This window comes from Podarcis vaucheri, assembly GCF_965113315.1.
Source record: "Podarcis vaucheri genome assembly, chromosome: Z".
Taxonomy (NCBI): domain Eukaryota; kingdom Metazoa; phylum Chordata; class Lepidosauria; order Squamata; family Lacertidae; genus Podarcis; species Podarcis vaucheri.
In genome coordinates this window covers 37,526,548-37,548,857 of record NC_138758.1, presented here as the reverse complement: position 1 = coordinate 37,548,857, position 22,310 = coordinate 37,526,548, and the positions used below count along the sequence as shown (strand labels likewise).

General features: G+C 46.5%; 2 protein-coding genes across 6 annotated transcripts in view; one reads left to right on the top strand and one right to left on the bottom strand.

The window, feature by feature from the left end:
* Positions 1–7,100, top strand: part of RALGDS (ral guanine nucleotide dissociation stimulator) — a 93,305-nt gene extending 86,205 nt beyond the window's left edge. For 4 of the 5 annotated variants that reach the window (XM_082207819.1, XM_082207816.1, XM_082207818.1 and 1 more), the window contains exons 14-19: positions 145–240; positions 1,556–1,760; positions 2,072–2,158; positions 2,276–2,521; positions 3,088–3,202; positions 3,874–7,100. In XM_082207819.1, coding sequence (XP_082063945.1) covers positions 145–240; positions 1,556–1,760; positions 2,072–2,158; positions 2,276–2,521; positions 3,088–3,202; positions 3,874–4,049 — 925 coding nt within the window. In that variant the 3' untranslated portion in view covers positions 4,050–7,100. The remainder of the gene's footprint in view (positions 1–144; positions 241–1,555; positions 1,761–2,071; positions 2,159–2,275; positions 2,522–3,087; positions 3,203–3,873) is intronic. The other variant, XM_082207817.1, reaches the window with a different exon arrangement.
* A 1,203-nt stretch (positions 7,101–8,303) lies between these two features.
* CEL (carboxyl ester lipase) lies at positions 8,304–22,209 on the bottom strand. The gene is made up of 11 exons (XM_082207839.1): positions 21,181–22,209; positions 20,614–20,764; positions 18,809–18,931; positions 16,986–17,183; positions 16,098–16,228; positions 14,853–14,960; positions 13,815–13,932; positions 12,451–12,637; positions 11,625–11,828; positions 9,494–9,691; positions 8,304–8,596 (listed from the first exon to the last, which is right to left on the bottom strand). The coding sequence occupies exons 1-11, from the start codon at positions 21,238–21,240 to the stop codon at positions 8,401–8,403; spliced, it is 1,674 nt and encodes a 557-aa protein (XP_082063965.1). The 5' UTR covers positions 21,241–22,209; the 3' UTR covers positions 8,304–8,400.
* Positions 22,210–22,310: the final 101 nt, after the last annotated feature.

The window sequence follows — 22,310 nt, the reverse complement described above, 5'->3', positions numbered from 1 at the left end:
AGAGAAGCCTGGGAGGCCACTTTGGAACCCCTGGGCCTGAAGTCTCCCCCATCCTGCAGGAGGATGAAGAGAACAGCTCTTGAGGCAAGAGGCTCAAAGTTGATGCAAACACCAACCAGTGTCCTTTCTCTCTGTTCCTTCCAGCTACGGCCTCTCCTGTGAGATTGAGCCCCTGTCGGAGTCAGCCAGCAACACCCTGAAGGCGAAGAAAAACACAGGGATCATCAAGCGCTGGAGCGAGTAAGTCCTTGTGGGTCGATCCCAAAGGGCAGTGTTGCTCCAGGGGCATCTCTGAGCCCTCATTTTAAGAGCCAGCTTAAAACAAGTTGGGGCTAGAGAACAGCTTTGAGAGACACCCTGGCTGCAGAAATTATTTATTATTTATGTCTTTATTTAGAACACTCATACCCTGCTCTTCAGCCAAAATGGCTCCCGGAGCAGCTTATAATACAATGAAAACAAGACAGTCCCTGCCCACAGGTTTCCAATCTTCTTTTAAAAAAACAAAAAACAGCCCTCCACAACACATAAGGAAAAAGGGACAAGGAGGGAAGAGGAAAATAAAAATCTAAACTCAGGCATAGACATTCCTATAATGACCATCCCGCACAGTTTAGGGGCAGGAGGTGCCCAGTGGAGCTGGCATCTCACACCAGAGTGTACCACTGCTTCAGTGGCTGCCTTCAGGTGAAATGAGGAGGCGTCATCAAGAACTTGAGGAGATAGGAAGAAGCTGCCTTTATACTGAGGCTAGCAAAACTCTCTCTCTCTCTCTCTCTCTCTCTCTCTCTCTCTCTCTCTCTCTCTCTCTCTGCTGCATGAGGCACAAGCCAAGAATGTACATTGGCCCCTTCCAGAAGCCAACTAGACTGGAGTTGAATTTTTCCTCCAACTTTGGGGATGGGCTAGCTTAGAGGGGTTACTTGTAACAGTGGGTTGTCGGGCATTGTTGGACTACAATGCCCATCACCCCCCAGCCAGCTTGGTCATGGATGATGAGAGTTGCAGTCCAACCACATCTGGCGACCCAAAGCTAGTTAATGCAATTTTAATTAACATCCTACTGGCTTGAGTACCCTTGTTTTATTTCAAGCCCAAGGCCTGTAGGGATTGAACCTGGGACCTTCTGAAGGGGGAATATATACCTTGGTCTCCCGGGTCATTGTCCAACACTCCAACCACTACATCACCATGGCTCTAGCCAATATTATCTACACTGACTGGCAGCAGTCTCTGCCAAGCCTATCTGGAGATGCTGGTGATTGAGCATGCAATTTTCTGCTTGCAATGTCTGCATGCTAGAGCTCTTCCTTTAAAAACAACGTAAGATCCTAGTCCTCATGGTTCTGAACTGAAGCCTCATTTTAATAGACTACTGACCTGGCTTAGAATGTTCCTGTCTCGCACAATACTGTCTACACTCACCAGCAGCAACTCTCCAGGGTTCGAGGCAGGGAGCGTAGATGTCACTGGGGAGTGAGCCTGGGGCCTTCTGCCTTGAGCCACCTGGGCCCCTTCCTGAAAGCTGCTTATTTGCTTTCCTTGTTCTTCCCAGCCGGCAGGCCCCCAGCACCGAATCCTCCTGTGCCAGCGGCAGCTCCCACTCCAAGTCCTTTGACCAGCTGAAGTGCGGTCCCTACCTGTGCAGTGGGGACATGGCTGACTCCGTCAGTGTCACGTCGGCCGGCTCCAGCAGCTCCGACGTGGAGGAGATCAACATCAGCTTCATCCCTGACTCTCCTGAGGGTCAAGAGAAGAAGGTACAAGACAGCGTCCTGCTAGGCCCCGCTTGTGCCCAGGGGAGCAGGTGGCAGGTGTGCCCCGTTGTCGGGGGAGAGGCCTACTTTCCCTTTGGGGGCAGGGGGCAGGTTTTGGAACTGGCAGGCCTGGAAATCCTTCTGTCCCAAGGCAAATGCCTGTAGGGAGCAGGCTTCAGAGGCTGTTGGCGGTGGGTGGGGTGGGCGGGCGGAGCTGATATGAGCCCCTCCCCCTCCTGTGCTCGAGGTGGGAGGGGCCTGTGCCTTGCAAGCCGCCGCGTGTTTCTGAAATGTAATTTATCCCGCCCCATTAGTGTTACCTTCCCGCCCTGGACGCCCAGACGTTCAACTCCGCTTCTGGCCAGGAGGGGGTGCCCCTGAGCACTGCCTGTAGTAGAAAGGTGATTTTTCTCAATAAGGAATACCTGGGGAGGCAGAAAAGGAAACACCCGCTGTGTTGCAGGAGGCTTAAATAAAGCCCTTTAATTCTCTCCCCTCTTTCTCTCCTCCCTCTGCAGTTCTGGGAATCCACCTCGCTTTCCTCCCTGGACACCTCTGGAATCGGCTCGAGTTCTAGCAGCGCCTCCTCCTCCTCTGTCTCTTCCACGCCAGTGACGGCCTCCCGCACCCACAAGCGCTCTGTCTCAGGCATCTCCAGCTACTCCTCTCTCTCCTTGCCCCTCTATAACCAGCAAATTGACGACTGTTGCATCATCCGGGTCAGCTTGGCCGTGGAGAATGGAAACATGTACAAGAGCATTCTGGTGAGGGTCTTTTGATGAGGAGGGGTCTTTGTTTTTCTGTGAGGTGGGTAGTTGGGTGCACTTCGAAATCCGGAGGGTTTTTCCGGGAAGCCTTTTGGGTGCAAATGTTAAGAGCCTGCCTAGGATATCTGTTCACTAAATGTTCTGTGCTAGTCCTTAGGAAGCTGCTTTAAACCAAGTCAGACCATCGGCTCATCTGCCTTTGTACTTCCTACACTGACCAGCAGAGGCTCTGTAGGATTTCAGGCAGGGAGTCCTATCTCAACCACACTAGGGGATGCCAGGGATTGAACTGGGACCTTCTGCAGGCAAAGCAGATCCTCTGCCCACTGAACTCTAGATGCTCCTGATGAACGTTGGAAGCTGCCTTATACGGAGTCAGACCATGGGCTGATTTTGCTCAGTACTGTCAACACTGACAGGCAGTAGCCTTCCAGAGTTTCAAGGAAGGTTACCTCCAAGCCCTTCCTGGAGGTGCCATGGGCAAGTGAACCTGGGGCCTTCAGCATTCAAGATTAGGTACTTGCCTAAATGTGGATTTTTGTTTTTACATTAATATTTTCCAGGTAACCAGCCAGGACAAGACCCCAGTTGTGATCCGTAAAGCCATGGCCAAACACAATCTGGATGGGGACCGGCCGGAGGACTATGAGCTCATTCAGATCATCTCAGAAGAGAGAGGTGAGGTGCCGTGGTTACTTAGACGATTATGGCTATGTTTTCCCTCCACTGTCAGAGGCAGTGTGCCTCTCAACGCCAGTTGCTGGGAATTGCAAGTCAGAAGAAGTGCTGCTGCCGTTAAGAGTCCTGCTCATGGCTTCCAATTTGGGTACCTGGTTGGCCATGCTGACCATTGGCCATGCTGGCTGGGGCTGGTGGGAATTGGAGCTGTTCCCCTCTCTGTAAAGGTAAAGGGACCCCTGACCATTAGGTCCAGTTGTGGCTGACTCTGGGGTTGCGGTGCTCATCTCGCTTTATTGGCCAAGGGAGCCGGCGTACAGCTTCCGGGTCATGTGGCCAGCATGACTAAACCGCTTCTGGCAAACTAAGCCGCTTCTGGCGAACCAAAGCAGCACACGGAAACGCTGTTCACCTTCCCGCTGGTACCTTTTTATCTACTTGCACTTTGACGCACTTTCAAACTGCTAGGTTGGTAGGAGCAGGGACCGAGCAACGGGAGCTCACCCCGTCACGGGGATTCAAACCGCCAACCTTTTGATCAGCATGTCTTAGGCTCTGTGGTTTAACCCTCTCCGTAGCGTCCCCTCTCCGTAGCATCTCCTTAAAAGCCCAGTCCTTGAACCTGACTTCTTCTCTCCCTCTCTCCCGCTCCCCCCCCCTTGTCCCCCTAGAACTGAAAATCCCGGACAACGCCAATGTCTTCTACGCCATGAACTCTGCTGCCAACTACGACTTTGTGCTCAAGAAGAGAGGCTTCTCCAAGGCCGTCAAGATCAAGCATGGATCGAGCTCCACGCTGCCACGGATGAAGCAGAAAGGCCTCAAAATTGCCAAAGGCATCTTCTAACCCCTGGGGCAGAGGGTCACCTGCCCCACCCACGGGCTTTGCCCCTCACCAACTCAGTGCTGTTCCACTCTTGGCTACCAGTCTGTCTTAAACGCCATGGGGTTGGGGGCAGGTGTGTGAGAGATGATGTGATTGATCTCCCCAGCCCGGCAGCCTTGACCCTTTTATCCATCTTGCCAAGGAGGTGCCCCAGCCGAAACCCTGGAAATTGGAAGCGGGATCCCTTAGCAGCAACGCCGCTCCTGCACGTTGCTCTTCGCGCTTTCTCTCTCTCTGCGTTGGCAGCAGCTGGCCCCCCTTGCCTTTAAATCAGGTCTTCATCTCGTCTTTTTTAAAAACAACAACAACGAGGAGGACATTTTTATTTTCCATTTAAAAAAACACAACACCTTTCCATGGTGCAAGCCAAGCTTATGTGGCTGCCTGAAGCCGTAGCCTGCCTTAGGTGTCTACACCGATCAGCGTGGTGCTGCTAAGGGGGTCTTGCTTTCTCCGTTCTCTGCTAAGATGCACCCGAGCAGAGGCTGGGGACTAGGAGTTCAGGAGATTGGGGCGAGCCCATGTGTGGGACAATGACTGTCTTCATCTTCCATGCTCCTGGATACAGTTCCTTCTTGGTTGTCCTGGTCAAGCGAACTCACTGCCTGGAATTGGTCCAGAAATGCACTTTTTTGTCCTCAACAGGAGTCTGAAACTTTCCCCCACCGCTGCCTGTCCACATGGAGGGCCCTGTGGATTCCTCGTGTGGATTTAAGGCCACCAGCGAAGGTGGATCCTGTGCCAGAATAGGGTCAACCCACTCAAGACTTTTTTGAACTTTTCCAAACTCCTTCCCCCTCCCCTTTCCATTAAGAGCCTCCACCAAAGATCAAAAATGGCAAGCGTGTTTCTATGACAAAACGCCTCCGCTGGCCAACAGAGGCAGGAGTTGAAGGAAGTTGGTTTCTGTACAAAACACACTGTAAATAAGGACCTTGGGTGGAGAGAAGGATGAGGTGGGAGGAGGGCTAAGTGATTTGCTCTAAAGGGTTGCAAGGAAACTGCCCCCCTCCCTCTTGGGAAGTGCCACTCCAGTTTTTTTCTTGTGTGTGTTTAATGGACTAAGAACCTTTGACAGTGAAGTAGGGTCTGTGGACTATTGTCTGATGTGATCAGATTTTTTTTTTGTAAAGAGAATCTCAAAATGAATTTACTAATGTTCCACCCCACCCCACCCCACTCCCAATATTTATTGATTGTGTAAATAGACTGGTTGGATTTGTACATTTTACTAACACTGTTTAAATATCCGTTAGCGTGGTCAGTTTTATGTTTTTGAATTGTGTGAGACCTTTTGAGTGTGTGAATGGGGGAATATGCTACATACTTCTTTGTTGAAACTTACAGGACATTTCAGACAGGGTTTCTTGGGTGGAGTCAAAAGTGCATATTAGCACAAGGAGGGTGAACCTTTGCCTTCCCCACCCCCCCAAAGTTGCTGGACTCTTAACTCACATCGTTCCTGACCACTGCCTATTTTATCTGCAGGTGTCCCCCAACCCACCTCTGCCCCCTCCCCCACATGGCAAGGGAAAATGTCTTCTGATTTTATCTTTACCACTAAAATATTGCCACGAGCTTTTCACTAAACACTATGAAGAGGCCCTGCAGATACTCTCCAATCTCCAAAATTCTGCTGCCTCCTTTGCGCTCTGTGTGAGCTTGCGTCTGTCTGTGTCACTGTGGTTATAGGACTGGAGGGAGCAAACAGACCCACAGCACACTCATAATCATAAAAGTGACTAAGCTAGAGTCCTCAACACCTCAGGACTTCCATTGGAGCAGCCTTGGTGATACACTTAGTACAGGCGACTAACGGGAAAGTTGTTTGTCTTAAAAAGAACCACAGTGAGCACAGCTAGAAACATGGGAGTGAATGAGGTGTAAGTAATTGAGAATCTGCAACATCTTTGTCTGTGCAGGCTTTGCAATTTCTGGTTTTAGAGCTGGCTTATCTAAGGTGGTGCCATCCAGGTGTGGATGGGAGTCCTGCCTCCCATCTAGAGGTTTGGAGCCAAGCATCAGCTAAAGGGCACCTTCTTGGCTTAGCCTTATGAGAGCTTCTCTTAACCTAATCCTCAGAAGTCATCTGCTTTCTTGCTCAGGATCTCATAGAAAAGAGGGCTGTTACTTCTCCAGTTGCCAGACCTGTTTTTATAAGCCCAGGGTTTGGGGGATTCTTTTAAAACACCCCCACCCCACCCCCTACACCAGAACAGCATTATCTGAAAGGCAATCGGCTTTGCTCTGCCTATGAAGGGAGCGGATAGTCTCCTTGAAGGCAGCAGTGGGCTGTCTTATCTTTATCCCACATTTACTGTCCAATCTGCTTCTGGTGTTGATCCTGTAAATAAGGTTTTATTTCTTCTTGTTTAGACAAACGCTGGAAGATACTCCCTTATCCGTTTTGTAGAACAGTGGCTTCCTTGCGTTTTCGCTCTTGGTGGCTTTAAGCAACAGAATAGCTTCCTTTTTGTCTCCATCCCCTTTTGCTGCCGGCTGGGAGGATGGGGATCTGTGGCCTTTGTTGCCAGCCATTGTCAAGGACTCTCTCTGTGGATCAGCCAGTGCAGAACTTTTTGCTAGACCTGCACCAGGTTCCCTGGATATGCTCACCCACAAAATCCTTGTGCACACAAAAAATGGCCTCAGGCCTGGAGTTGTGACACTGCTTCCCTGCTAGGCTTCCACTAAATCCTTTTTATACATGTACCTTTTCCAGAAACTTCCTTCCCACACCCAGTTCTTCCTCACTGCACAAACACTTCTCCCTGAAGCTTTTTTCCTTAACAGCTGCTGCTTCTCCCTACTTTTCATTGGAGTGTGACAACAGAGTCCACAGCTGCTAGGGTGTGTGTGTGTGTGTGTACGTGAGTGTGTGGTCCATGTTGGTGACTGTACATGAGGTATATTTTGTACCAATTTCCTTGAAGTAGCACACTACCTGGTGTGATTGTATACAGCAATGCAATTAGCCTTTTTCAATAAAAATGCTGATTTTGAGGCAAAAGACCAAGTTGTTCCCAGCTTCTTTGTGCCGTGAGCAAACAGTTATTCCCCCCCCCCCCCGAAAGGATGCTATTGAACTGGAAAAGCAGGAGGGGCTGTAAGAACGGAGATTTGGGTGCTTCCCTGCCACGTACAGAAGTTCATTCACTGGTGCTCATGTGAGTTTTCTGCAGTGTCCACTACAAAACACTGTCCTGTATCCCCCCTGCACTTAACATGAGAATAGGAAAACAATAACCACCAGGATGGTGTTCAGATGAGGGTGGAATGAACCACGCTGAGCCCACAATCAATTCTTACCTGGAAGCACCACTTCATTATTAAACGAAGGAGAGGCATGCTAGTTTTTAAAAAAACTCCCCTCTGGTAACACTGTTAATTCAGGTGGGCTCATCCAGTGAAACTGATTAGCAGGAGAACGAGAAAAGGAACTGCTACTTTCTCTTATACTGCATAGAAATTGAAACTTTTGGGTTGGGCTATACATATATTTTTAAAATTTCAACTGTCCTGAAGTTAAAACAACAGTAAGAAATATGAAATAAAGAAAACATAATTTTTCATAGTTTCCTACAGGAATGTTATTGTAGGGTTATAAATAACTAGTGCTTTTTTTCCTTTAAAAAATGTTTAGGGGTACTCTCATTTTCTTACTCATACTGAAATACTGCCCCTCAATGAGGCCAAACTTAGATTCACAAAATGCTTAGGGGTTGCGTCCCCCTAGAAAAAAAGCACTGTAGATAACTGAAGTGATGCTGAAACAGACCGAATGTAACTCATGGGTCTAAGTCTAGGAACCCAGAAGACAACTCTTTCTGGTTGAGCATGTTGGATTTGTGTGGCCATACAATGGTCCTTGGAAGGACACAGATTAGCACATTCCGTCCCTCAGATATCAGAGATGTAGCCAGTTTACTTCCCTTCAGAGGGGCTACTACTCTGCTTTCTGTCCATGAATTACCCTCCCTCCTAATTATGTGACTGGTGTGCGTTTTGCCTTCAGTGGGGCACCTCATTTGGAGCCAAGCAGGCAGTCATGTACAAGCATGGATTAACTCTTGCAGAGAGCAAGAAGATCTACTGGGGCTGTCGTCATGGCCAGAATTCTAAAGGTGAGACACAATCCTTGGAAGTTTGTAAGCAGAGGTTGGATGAATGGTCTATGAATAAGGGCAAAGAACAAATAAACTCACAATCTCTGCAAAGAGTTAAAATTTATTTATTTATTCATTCTGAATCTGGGTTGGTTGGTTTGTTTTGGTTCTTGGACAAATGGAAGCGACTGGTTCCCAAGTAGTTTCTACTTCTCATCCAAGGTGACGGGTGCGTCTGGCAGGCTCCTGTAGGCGACAGTCCAGAAATTCACGAAAGGAGCTCTCAGGCCTTGCTTCGCTGACTCGTAATTGATGTCCTTGTTGATCTCCAGGTAGTAGCCATGCTGAGTATCATAAGGCACCCACCCAATGGGGACTTCCGATTCCCCTTTGTTGGGGTCACTAGGAAAGGGTGAAGAATACAAACACACACTCAGTGGAAGGTTTGTGACTGGCACAGTACCAGCTTAAGTAATATAAGTCGCTAAGCATCTCATAAGATGAGGCAGGGAGGGCTATAACTCAGCGCTAGAGTCTTGCATGCAGAAGGTTCCTGGTTCAAACCTCAATGGCATCTCTGCTGATAATCAGTATATAGACAATACTGAACTAAATGGCCCAAAACTATGATAATGGTATAAGGCAGCTTCCTGTGTTTCAAATTTAGAACAGAGGCAGCCAACATGGTGTAGTTGTTGGACTACAACTTCCATCAGCCCCGGCCATGGTTGGCCAGTGGTGAGGGAGGATGGGAGTGGTATCTTGAGGGCACCATATTGACTATCCTTGATTCAGACAAACAGGGACAAAGGTGTCAGAAGTATGGGAAATAGTCCTTATGCAGAGAAGGCTGAAGGGACTAGGTCTGTTCAGCCTGGATAAAAGGAGACATGGGACATGATACCACCAAGAACCCAAGAGCCTGACTGCTGCATCAGAGCAGAAAGGGCCCAGCATCCTGCTTTCACTGTGTCCATTGCAGGTGTCTCAATGGGAAGCCTACAAGCAGCCCCTTTCCAGTTGCTCCGCATCATCTGTTATTGAGAGGAAGACTGTTCTTTTTTCTGCCACCTGAGGACAGAACCAGTTTAAATGGGCTTGTTACAGGAGGAGATATTTGGGTTGAAGATAGAAACCGCTCAGCAATGAGGTCAGTTGCATAGAGTGGTCTGACCTCAGCAATTTTCAGGTGGTTCACAGTGGGGAGAAATAATAGGGTTTTAAAAGCTGGACAGGACTACGTCTCGGGTTTAGGGGTTTGGGAGAAGGACACTGGCAACAAAGTCGAGCAGGCCTTACCCTGTTCTGGCAAAGTTTGTCCAGTAAGCTATCATGTCCTTAGAAACCTTTCTGTGCTGAGCTCTGTAGCCCAAAGGAGTGGCAAAAGGTTTCCCAAAGACATACTGAAGGTCATCAGCATGGTCTGCACCAACCCAGCTGGGATAGACAGGCATCCGCGAATCCTGGGAAAACAGGTAGCTGTAAGTCTTGGCACTCCTAAAATGAGGGGGAGAGAGAGAGAGAGAGAGAAAGGCATGGTGAGTAAGGAAAGAAACAGCAAAATTCACTGGGACTCAAACTCCTCTCCCAACATTCTTACTGGACATTTTTTTTTTTTTTTTTGGCTTTCTATATTTTATCTGTCTTGTTTTTATTTGTGTAAGCTGCCTTGAGTCCCAGTCTGGATAAAAGGCAGGATATAAATAAATATAATATAAATAATAAGTCTTGCCCATTACTTTAAGTGGGTCTCCTCCAAGTAGGACTAGTATCCAACGCAATCTTCTTCGGTTTTGTAGTCAGAGTTAATTCTGCTCAGGATTAACCCACTGAAATTAATATCCATGACTAACTTATGTCCATTAATTAAAACGGGTCTACTCATTAGGAGGACTGACACCCTTAATATTCATGTTGCTCAATGGACGTCAAAATTAAAATACACAATAAAATAGCCCCGTTAAAAACATTAAAATATCAGCACGTCTGGTTAACATGTTTAAACAGCATAGCAATTAAAACAGGAGACGGGGTCAAGAAATTAAGGGGAATGCAAAGAGGCACATCTTGAAAAGATGGCAGAACAGCAGTGCAGATGGTGCCTCTTGTAGATCAGCAGGGACAGCGGTCCATAACACTAGTGCCACCAAAGGAAAAGGTCATCTCTGCCTTACCACAAACTAATAATAATTGGGCCTTGAAAAACTAATGTTATTAATTTATTTCTTATGCTGCAACCATCTCACTGAGTTGCCCCAGCCACTCTGGGCAGCTTCCAAAAAAAACACAGAGAGAAAGGAGAAAAAAGCTTCCTGAAACAGGGCTGCCTTCATATGTCTATGAAAAGTTATACAGCTGTTTTAACTCTTTGACATCTGCAGGGAGAGTGTTCCATGGGATGGGCACCAATGCTGATAAAAAAAATATATGCCTGGTTCCCTGTCACTTCACTTTTTGCAGTGAAGGAACTGCCAGAAGACTCTTGGAGCTGGACCTCAGTGTCCAGGGTGAACAATGGGGGTGGAGGGTTTCATTTGTTGATCTTAATACCCTTTCCGGGAAATGAAGAGGAAGTCTGCCTTTCAGAAAACCGAAGTTGTTATGCCACCCAGAAAAAGTGGTTTACATAAAGCAATGTAAAATATTCTTCAGAAAACAAAACTTTGTTTCTACAGTGTAATTTGGTTTGAGGCACTTTAGTGGGAGGAAAAGCAACAAATAAATATAATAAATAAATACTGATCATAGAAGTGTAGAATTGGAAGGGGCCTTGCGGATCATCGAGTTCAACCCCCTGCAGTGTAGGAATATGCAGCTGTGCCATACAGGGATCGAACCTGCAAGCTTGGTGTTATCAGCACCACGCTCTAACCAACTGAGCTAAAGAAACAAGCTGACATAAGAAAATGTTAATCCAGATATAGGTAAAAATATATGTATTAAAATTACATGTCTGCCTAAACAAAAAAGTTTTGAGCAGGCATTGAAAACCGTACTGTCAATGGGTCTGCCTAATATCAATAGGCAAGGAGTTCCAGTGAGTAGGTGCTGCCACACTAAAGGATCAATTCCATGCAAGTGCAGAAGAAGGAGGACACAGGATGGTAAGACAGTGGTACCTTGGTTTAAGAACAGCTTAGTTTATGAAGCTGCAAACCCAGAAGTAGGTGTTTTGGTTTGTGAACTTTGCCTTGGAATAAGAACATGTTTCACTTCCTGTTGAGTGTGTTCCATTTGTAAATTGAGTCCCCCGCTGCTATGGGAAAGCATGCCTTGGTTTAAGAACGCTTTGGTTTAAGAACGGACTTCCGGAACAGATTAAGATTATATAGCAAGGTACCACTGTAAGCAGAGATACTGACTGACCAGCAAGTCTCTCTCTCTCTGAAACCCTAGCTACCAACTCATTCCACCCTCCAGAAACACTCACTTGGCATTTTGGTAATGGAGACTAAGTGTCTGCTGGGTAGGCACCAGAAATATGTAGTCTGTCTCCAGGTCTATCACAGATCTTTTCATGACTTCCTGGTTTGTGTGGTCAGTCCACACCTGGGTATAGAGGGAGAAGGTTTCATTGGCTCCTTCCACCCCCTTCTCCACTGTCAGGCCCTGGGCCACACGGTACATGTCATCCCTGCAGAGAGGAACAAAAGCATCAAACAGCACACGTCAGGCAAGTTTGTTCTGGATCCTGGTAGGATGCAGTTAAACCCTTTAAAAAAACCTTTTATCTATTAATTACAGTGACTAGCAAAACAGAAATTTTCAAATTCTTATAGCAAGATGTTTGAGCTTCCACCTTCATCAACTGTTCTCAGAACTGTTGAGAGCAGCTTCCAAGGTGGCAGTCCTAGAGTTGTGAGGGTGGACTGTTCAGGGGGGCTTCATTTGCTGAAGCTGAGAAATGGCTGGCACAATCCTCCAGGTGTTTGGGTGCCCCTCCAAAAGTTCTCCCTTTTTGCTAATGTTGGATCTATTCCAACATAAAACCAGGTTGCGGTTTTCAGCATTAAAGGGTTCAGCAACAAGTTGATTCACTCTTTTTGGTCAAAATTTGTGGTTTCTAAAACATGTGTGTATCAGTAGTTTTATCTACATACGGGATATGACCACCCCCCATTTTTTTGCATTCAGTGATATAAATTAGGAAATTAGGAGCAAGGGTGTTCCCCATCTCTGTCTTATGCCACTGGACAAGGCTGTCCTCTCATCCACCCACATATAATCAGGTTTTGCTCCCCCACCCCACCCCTTACGCTGTGATCTTCACTAGCGGGCGATTGAGAGCAGGCATGTCAATTGAAGCAAAGAAGTGCCCATCCATGTTGTTCACCCCTGCGATGTAGTCAATGTCAGCGGCATTGGCAAAGAGATTTTCTGGGTTATCTGGGAGGAAATCTCCGTCAACCACTGGGGAGAAGGCAAGGTAATGGACGAGAGGATCTGCAGGGGGAGGAGAGAACCAATTGGACTGTTTAGGATAGGAAAGGGATGTCCTGTGTCCTGCAGGAGGGATGTCATATGCTATACTACAGCAAAGCTACTGAACTGCAAATTTCTAGTCCTTGTGATACACAGGTTATGGTAGTAAATAGAACATGATATATAGGTGACTCGGGTTACGTTCCAGGGATCATGCCTGAAATCAAAACAGAGTATAGTCAAAATACATTGGGTTTAACGGCAGGTGGGATTGCCAAAGTTATTTCTCCTGGACCCCCACCCTCACTTTCCACCACCTGTTAATTAAAAATAAATAAATAAGGCCAAGCACATGAAGCCAGATGTGCACAAGTTAAATGTAAGTTAACTGTATATAACTATCAGAATACCCATTGAGGGAATCACGAGTTGGGAGACAGCTGTTATGCTCAGATCCTGTTTGTGGGCTTCCTAGAAATGGCATCTAGGTTGGCTACTGTGAATTCTTCCAAGGGGCCTTGTTGTAAGAGCAAATCTTACACTTTGGGATGGGAATTAATACTCTGCCTGAAGTGTTCACCTTCTTCCTTTTCTTATTTAATAGTAATTCCTATTTGAGCATGCTAGGTGACCTCCCAGATCCTCTCCACTTTTCAAATCCTATGTGCTATCTGTGCGTTTTTGTGTGTGTGTGTTGCAGAACTGGCCTTGTTACAGGCGCCACATAACGTTCATTCCATATTTTTTCAAAAATCAATCTTAAAACATGGCGGGGGGAGGGGAACCACACTATGGAACTCCCTGCCCATTGACAACAGGCTGGCACCTTCGCTGTACCCTTTCCAGCACCTGCCAAAAACATTTTTGCTTTGACAAACCTATCCACAGAAACGTAGCGTGTTGGAATGTTTCTTAATCTGGTTTTTAGCTTATCATTAGTTTTAATTATTTGCTGAAGGCTTTTAACTGTTGCTTTTAACAGGGTTTATTTTTTAAGCATAATTTCATATATTTATTCTTTTCATAAACTGCTTTAAAAGTTTTGCGATATATAAAGATTTTACAAAATAAATAAATAGGATTCATTTTTAAAAGACACTTCTGTTTAGGTTTCCGAAGTCTCTGGAGAGACTGTTGCTCCTCAGTTTACAGAGGCACCCATTCCCAGCCCCACCTCACCACTTGAAGTCCAACTTACAGGGCAGATTAAGCACCTCTAGGTGGTAAGCAAGCGTCAGGGCCTTGGGGTCGGTGACCTTGAGGCAGTTCGCTAGCTTTGTGGTGTTGTCTGTTGGGCAGCCAACTTTCTGAGCTACCTGCAAGAAGAGTCAGAGGAGAAATTCAGGCAAGTTCACATTCAAACAAGACCACTTCCCAATGGGCATTTTCCGCAAACCATGTACAGTTATACCTCATGTTACGTTTGCTTCAGTTTGCATGTTTTCAGGTTGCGTCCCATGGTGACCCAGAAGTACTGGAAAGGATTACTTCCAGGTTTCGCTGCTTGGGCATGCGCAGACACACAAAATGACACCACGTGCATGTGAATCACGACCTGCGCATGTGCAGACGCGGGTTTCATTCTCTTCAGGTTGTGAACGGGGCTCCAGAACGGATCCTGTCCGCAACCAGAGGTACCACTGTACCTCGCGAGCCAAAGAACACAGCCTATCCCTTCAAAATCCATAATTCTTCCATACAACATGTAAAAAGTGCTGTGCAAAGGTGTAACTGTTCTATTAGTGACTCCTGCCCAACTGAAGATAGCACAACACTGGAGGCATCAGTCCCCTTTTACCATCCAAGCCTGGGGAAGTAAAGTATGGAATCAGGCACTATCTGAGAAAAGAACAAGAGCAACAAGCAGGCCAGATGTGTTAAATCTAAAGCTTATTTCTCAGTCACCTGGTACCTTTTCATTGAGTTCATCTTACGTTAGGAGAGCGAACATCTCCCTCCAGGTTCACAATGCCCATTATGGGGAGATACGATTCCCAAGGAGTTTTGTTCCCCTGGCATAGTTGTTTTGTACACTTGTGTCTGCTTTGTTATCAGTTCTCACCATCATAAAAAGTACTCCATTTTATCTATAATTTTTCAGAATTCAATGCATCACAATTTCTTGTTTTGTTATTGTCATGCTACATGGATGTGGTTTTTTGTGTTACTCCGGAAAAAAAATTGAAAAATCATTTTGAAAAAAGAAAGAAAACTCTCCAATTTGACACTGCATTACCTTGGTAGCCCAGTAGAGGGGGTTCTTCTGAATGGCCCAAGAGCAGAGGCCGACTCCACTCTGGCTGATAGCCCGCTTGATCAATCCTTTGTTGTAAGGCGACAGCATCTACAGTGCAGGAGAAGGGACAGAAGACAGTCATAGGAGATCATAGGAAGTTGCTTTATACCAAGTCAGACAACCAGTCTGTCGTGATGCTCGGCAGAAGAAGGACTTGATAATAATAATAATAATAATAATAATAATAATAATAATAATAATAATAATTTATACCCCGCCTATCTGACTGAGTTTCCTCAGCCACTCTGGGCAGCTTCCAATCGAGTGTTAAAAACAATACAGCATTAAATATTAAAAACTTCCCTAAACAGGGCTGCTTTCAGATGTCTTTTAAAGAGAAGATAGCTGCTTATTTCCTTCACATCCTTCACTGATATCCAAGACAAAAAAAATAAAGCTCAGAAGGTGGTACTTGGTAAGAGGTCAGCATTCAAAAATATTTCAGCTTCCCTTTGGGGAGGGAAATCAAGCTTCTAGTCCTTATTTTGTTTAGGAAAATAGGAAGCCGCTATCTAGGGTTGGCATACAGTGGTACCTCGGGTTAAGAACTTAATTCGTTATGGAGGTCTGTTCTTAACCTGAAACTGTTCTTAACCTGAGGAAACACTTTAGCTAATGGGGCCTCCCGCTGCTGCCGTGCCACCAGAGCACGATTTCTGTTCTCATCTTGAAGCAAAGTTCTTAACCCGAGGTACTATTTCTGGGTTAGCGGAGTCTGTAACCTGAAGCGTCTGTAACCTGAGGTACCACTGTATTTCAAAAAGTGAAAATCCGGACACAAAAGTTGTTGAGCTTGTTTTGGCGAAGTTGTTGAACCTGGGGCATTCTGAATGCAAAGTATGTGCTCCACACCACTGAGCTTTGGCCCTTTCTCCTGAAAATATAATAGGATTCTAGTCCTCAAAGTTCTGAATAAAGGGATGCTCTATACCGGTGAGCTATTACAGCCCTTCCCCAAGCTGCCGTTTCACAACAGACCCTCTCCACCCATCCCTTGCTCCTCCCAGCATTCCACCCCACTCCCTGACTGCCACTCATTCTTCCAGTAGCTCTTTCCCCACAATAACAAAACCACATATTGTGACTCAACTCCTGAACCAATCAAGAGCCCCACACCTAGGAAAAATTAAAATTAAATTGAATTAAACCCTTAACAAAATGGAATAGAAAGAAAGGGCCCCATACCTGTAAGGAGACACTGACGGCCCCAGCAGACTCTCCAAAGATTGTGATGTTGTCGGGGTCCCCTCCAAAGTTCTTTATGTTTCTCTTGACCCAGGCAATGGCCATGTGCTGGTCTTTGAGGCCATAGTTACCTGAAAGAAAAGAGCTGGAGTCACACACACACACACACACACACCCCTGCAGGGCTGTTGTCAAGCAGAAAAGTGGGACATAAATATTTCAGTTAAATAAATAAATAAATAAATAAATAAATAAATAAATAAATAACTCAGCTGAGCTTTTCTGAGCCAGACCACTGTGAGGCCAGACCAGGAAAAGCAACTCAAAAAACCTTTAGCATTAAAAAACACCGTAAGATTTTGCAGATTAGATGTATTGTGTGTGATTTTCAGTTGTCAGGTACATATACACATGTAGGTGTAGATCAGGGATGGGGAACCAGGAGCCCTCCAGATGTTTTTGGACTCCAACTCCCATCAGCCTCAGCCAGCAAGGCCACCAGTCTGGGACGATGGGAGCTGTATTCCAGCAACATCTGGAAGGCTACAGATCCCCCTTCCCTGAATTAAGGAGGAACATTTCCTGCTGCATGCTAGACATGGAAGAATGCCTCTAAAAAAGGCATTCCCTTATTAAATAATTCCTCTTCTTAGATCAGGGATGGCACTCCAGATGTTGTTAAGACTCCAGCTCCCATCAGCCTCAGCCAGCATGGCCAGTGTTCAGAGGAATGATGGAGCTGCAGTTCAGCAGCATACGAAGAGTCACAGGTTCCCAAGTCCCCAATGAAAAGGTTGGAGGGAAACGGCAAAACAAACTTAAACTTATGCAAAATGACTGCAGCTGCAGGGGGTGGGGGAGAAATATCCCCCCAAAGAAGGGTCTTACCTGGAAGGCTAGCATCTCCTGTGCTGAGGAAACCCAGGGGTCCAAGGCGGTAGTTGAGCGTCACCACAATGACCTTTCCGCGGGTGGCAATCTCCTCCCCGTCGTAGAGGTAGTTGCTCAGGAAGTTGGGTCCCTGGCCGCCACCCCAGAGAAAGGCTCCCCCATAAATCCAGACCATCACTGGCAAGTTGGTGGACACTGAAGCAGAAAGGGAAAGGGATGAAGAAGCAGAAGCGTGAGCCAGCAGGAAGCCAGTACTCAAAGATCTCTGCCTAAATATCCATTGATGACTGATGGGGACAACAACATTTAAACCAGGAGTGCCGGAGCAGTTTTTTTTAGCTCAAGGGCCACATTCTTCTCTGGGTAACCTCCTGGGAGCCACATGCCAGTGGTGGGCATGGCTAAAGGCAAAAGTGGACAAAGCAACCAATGTAAATTTTACCTTTCATATGGCAGGACTAGTTTCTGCACACGCTCACACACTGTTCTCTGTTCCCTAACCAGGAAAGCAAGAGGCATTGTCAGAGGGTGCAAGGCAGGGTTGGTGAGGGATGTAACTGCAGAGTTTCCCCATGGCCAGAGAGAGGGAGGGGGCTGGAAGGCTGAGGTCCCCCTCCCACCCCAGTTTAAAGGATACAATGCCTCTATGAGGATTCCCAAAGATGCCAAAGTCATACCTCGGGTTAAAGATGATTTGGGTTAAATCTTTTCAGGTTGCGTCCTGCGGTGACCCGGAAGTACCAGAAAGGGTTACTTCTGGGTTTCGCTGCTCACGCATGGGCAGAAGCAGCAAATTGCGACCCGTGCACATGCAGACGTGCAGACACGGGCTGCATTCTGCTCATGTTACGAATGGGGCTCCGGAACGGATCCCGTTCGCAACCAGAGGTACCACTGTACTGATTTTCGCGCGGCAAGAAATCACATGACCCCCCACCCACCCACACCAGCTCTCATGCAAGCTGTTGTTGTCACCCAGTGCAATGAAAGTCAAAAACAATAGCTCTCCCTCCCACAAATTAACACATGCCACTGCACTGTGAGGAAAACGTCTGCACAAGATCCCATGCTCTGCCTCAGCTATCAGCCAAAGAGCATCGGAAGAGCCCTGCTGGATCAGACCAGTAGCCCACCTAGTCCAGCATCCTGTTCTCACCGTGGCCAGCCAGCAAGTGGGAGCCCCAGAGCCCCCTCCTCTCTTGTGGTTTCCAGAAACTGGTATTCAGAAACACTGCTGCCTCCAACCATGGAAAGAGAGCGTAGCCATCACGGCTAGTAGCCATGAACAGCCTTCTCCTCTTTGCATTTTTCTAATCCCCTTCGAAAGCCATCTAGTTGGTGGCCATCACTACCTCCTGTGGGAGTGAGTTTAACGCTGTGCTGCGTGAAGAAGGACTTTTCTCTGCCCTGAATCTTCCAGCATTCAGCTTCATTGGATGCCCATGAATTCTAGTGTTACAAGAGAAGTGTGTCTGTGTGTGTGGAATTGTCCACTTTCTCCATGCCAGGTGTAATTTTATAAACATCTGTCGTTTCACTTCTCACTCACCTTTCCTCTAAACCAGTGTTTCCCAAACTTGGGTCTCCAGCTTATTTTGGGCTACAATTCCCATCATCCCTGACCCCTAGTCTTGCTAGCTAGGGATGATGGGAGTTATCATCCAAAAACAGCTGGAGCCCTAAGTTTGGGAAACACTGCTCTAAACTTAAAAGCCCCAAATGCTACAACCTTTTCCTCATAGGGGAGTCATTTGATCACTCTGGCTGCTCTTTTCTGAACCTTTTCCAACTCCACAATATCCTTTTTGATGGACACTGACCTTCTTTTTTCCCTTGAGGGACCCAGATGTTGAGATAAAGACAATCTTGGGTGCCACGCACATCTGTCTGGGTGAGTGTGGACTGCATGCAACGATTCTTATACTCCTTGGCCTGCAGGGTGCCTGAGAGAGAAATTGATGAACACACATACAGGACTGTCAGCCTGGCATCCAGAGGGAAGCTTGTTTTGTTTTATATTTTCAAATAATTCTGGTTGAGCTACACACACACACACAAAATCACAACACAGCAAAAGAAATATCAAAACAAAAGTGGGTGATTAACACAGAGAGAGGTAAAGCCAAAGGGCATACGGTATAGTGTTTGACACCCTGGCAATTATCACTTTGAGCAGCCTGTTGATGTAGTTGCTCTTAAGTCATAAGAACTTAACAACATGCATGGCAGGAATGCCAAAGAAGTGAAGCCTTTCTAGGCGAGTTCAGTATGACAGCATCATACACACATTTAACTTGCATGACTTCAAGGCGGGCTCGTTGAAATGGCACAGATTAAATCCAAGGAAGCATCTTGGGATTGCCTGGTGCAAAATGAATTTTCAAGTTCTCCTCTTCGCTCGTGGGGGCAAGGCCTGCCCAGTTCCTAGCTCTGGGAGGCTTCCATGAGATCTTGTAGGGCCACCCAAGTTCCCGCAAAATCTCATGCAAGAGTTCCAGAGCTGGTGCAACTAATGGGCCTTGCCCACCTCCCCACAAGCAAAGCAGAGAGCTTAAAAAGCTCTTTTTAAGCTGGATAACCCAAGCAGACTCAGCACAAAAAAGAGGCTTTAAGCTCTCTGCCTTGCTTGTGAGAGACGCCTGCTCAGCACACCTGCTCCAGGAGGCCAGAAAGTTCTCTTTCTCTCTCGCTCTCCCCCCCCCCCCGCCCACTTGCTAGCTGCAGGGTGCAGGGTGGCTCCAAAGGTTTGGGTACATGTGGTTTTTGTGCATGGACAGAACTCTTGAAACCAGCACTAGTTGAAATTATATTGTTTATCCTCTGATCTAAAAGTCTTTCTTAAGCCGGAGATTGTTATAACACCTCAATTAACAGAGCCGAATCTGTTTCCGGGACCAAATGAGATCTCAAAATTGCATGGAGTTTTTTTTAGCAACTTTTTAGTAGCAACTTTGGATAGTGACAACTTAAGCTTGGAAGACAACGGGACAGGTCTCTCCGGAAATATGGGGCGGCTATGTTTGGCAAATCGCCTCATTAGAAAAATTAACTCAGACCCTGAATGTGGCAAGAGCGAAGCACACACATATATGTGTGTTTTGAATTATTTTATAGAGGTCAAATTGATGACCCAAGTCCTCCTGCATTGCACCCCTTTCCTCATAGGGGATTCACTCCGGCTAGGCCATATGGTTAAGCAAAGCATAAAAATGAGTTTAGGAACATTGGAATCTTCCTTGTATTGCTTCAAGCCATTGGTTCATCTTGCTCAGTACTGTCTACACCAACTGGCAGCAACCCTCCAGGGTTTCAGGCAAGGAGTCTCTCCCAGCTGTACCTGTAGATGTCACAGGCAACTGAACAGGTGAACTTTTGCATGCCAGCTCCAGTTGCTGTTTTCTCAATCTGAGCCCCCACCCCACTGTAATTATGGAAGTAACAACACAGGGGCACCTTACATGGTTCTTGTGAGGATTCCTCATATAACAATGTAGAAACCATTTCCAGCATTTGGAATGTTCATAGGGGGCATTGTTAGTAGTTAAAAGTGCAGACATTGTAAAAAATAAAATACATTTTAAAAAAATGTTTAAAAAGTGCAGACATCCCCCCACTCCCTCTTTACCTGGCCAGCCTGGGTGAGGCTGGGGGTCTTCAAGAGTCTTGGTAGGTGCAGCAAAAGGGATTCCTTTGAAGATGTCCACATAATCCCCGAAAAGGCCCAATTTTTTATTGACGCCTTCCACAAAACCTCCTTCCGTGTTCACGATGCCCAGCTAAACCAACAAAACGGGAAGAAATGAGTTTCATGTGCCATTACTTATATAGCCAAACCAACACACACAAACACAATTTTTAGTTGGGGCCGGCAGGAGGAAATGGAAATGGATAGTGGAAACCCTCTAAGATAGTCAAATGAGGACTAAGCATAGCAGGGAGAAACAGAAAATTATCTAAGTGGGGAGAATGGAATGGAATCGTTGGGAGTCTCAAACAGAGAATGCTCCATGCTGCAACATTTTGTTGCAAGACCCACTTGTATAACTCTATAAGAACACTTTAAAAAAAATTACGGTAAGCCCCTCTGATCCTATGGATTTAAGAGAATGGTTCTTTGGATCCTGATTCCTGATCAGCAGCAGCTTGGTGGTGGTCCGGTCCCTTAAGCAAATATTTTGATGCCCATGCTTACCTTTGCTGCCCCCACTGCGCCCAGGCAGAGGGCAAGGCACATTACTTCCCAGCGACCCATGGTGTGCTCCAAATGGGACTTATTCAGCACAGGTAGGTCCCTTTATACCCCAAACCTGGCTCAACTTATCTCTGCATGGGACAAGGGAGTGGCACTATCGTCATGGAAGGTTCTAGGGGGCTGCCAAATAGTTTGCTGTAAATTTCCAAGGTAAATGTGGGGTGACTGGGGGTAACCTTGAGACTTACCTTGACACAGGCTGAGTTCTGTCCCCATCCATTCAACAGCTGGCACTTCTCTCACATCCAAACCTTGCTGTGAGTTATAAATGAGGAGGTGAGCACAGATGAAAAACTAGGATCAATCCCCACCTTTATGTTTCTCAGAAGGATTCAACTGAAAACAGAACTGAGGGAATTCCAACCTCAGCGTAACCTTTAAAGCAAACATTTAGAACATTCCAAATGTGATCCACACAAACCATTCTTAATGCATGGAAAGAGAAGGCAGGACTCCTAGCTCCAGCACTGTCCCCTCTGGCAGCCCTCGCCTCCCACCCACAATTTCACAACACTTCTTGACAATTTTATGTGGCCAGATAGAGAGCAGAAGGTCTATACCAGTTATGTGACAGTTTTGTAACAGTAATACACCACTATCAGACCAAGAAATACGGACTAAATAAGGACACTTACAAACCCCTTGGCTGCTACTTCTCCAAATCTGCACTTTTTTTGCTAACCCAGTAAGCAAACTGTCCCCACTAAGGCAGCCACAAGGCCAATGGCCCCATTTGAAAGACTTGTAATAGCCACAGAAGGACAAGACCGAGGTATAACATCCATAATCTATGGCATTCTACTCAGTGCATCGGTGGGTTCACTTGACCCTATTAAACATCAAAGGGAATGTGATTTCGGCTATGAATTTGACCCAGGTCAATGGAATAGACATTGGACAAAAAATTCCTTTAAGTCTATTTTGGCAAGCAGCAGAGAATTACCCTGAAACTCATATACAGGTGGTACCTAACACCCAGGAAGCTGGCAATGCTCCATCCTGGCACCTCACCACTTCGCAAGAGGGGCTGCCCCACACTTGGTACATTGTCCATAGTCCACATGTGGTGG

Bases quoted from the DNA above. Each gene is read 5' to 3' on its own strand.
- CEL (XM_082207839.1), bottom strand. From the start codon at position 21,240: ATGGGTCGCTGGGAAGTAATGTGCCTTGCCCTCTGCCTGGGCGCAGTG. The intron at 18,932-20,613 runs GTAAAGAGGGAG...TTTCTCTCTCAG, and splicing joins GCCTCACCCAGGCTGGCCAG to GCACCCTGCAGGCCAAGGAG. The intron at 12,638-13,814 runs GTAAGTTGGACT...CTCCCCCTGCAG, and splicing joins AGAGGTGCTTAATCTGCCCT to ATCCTCTCGTCCATTACCTT.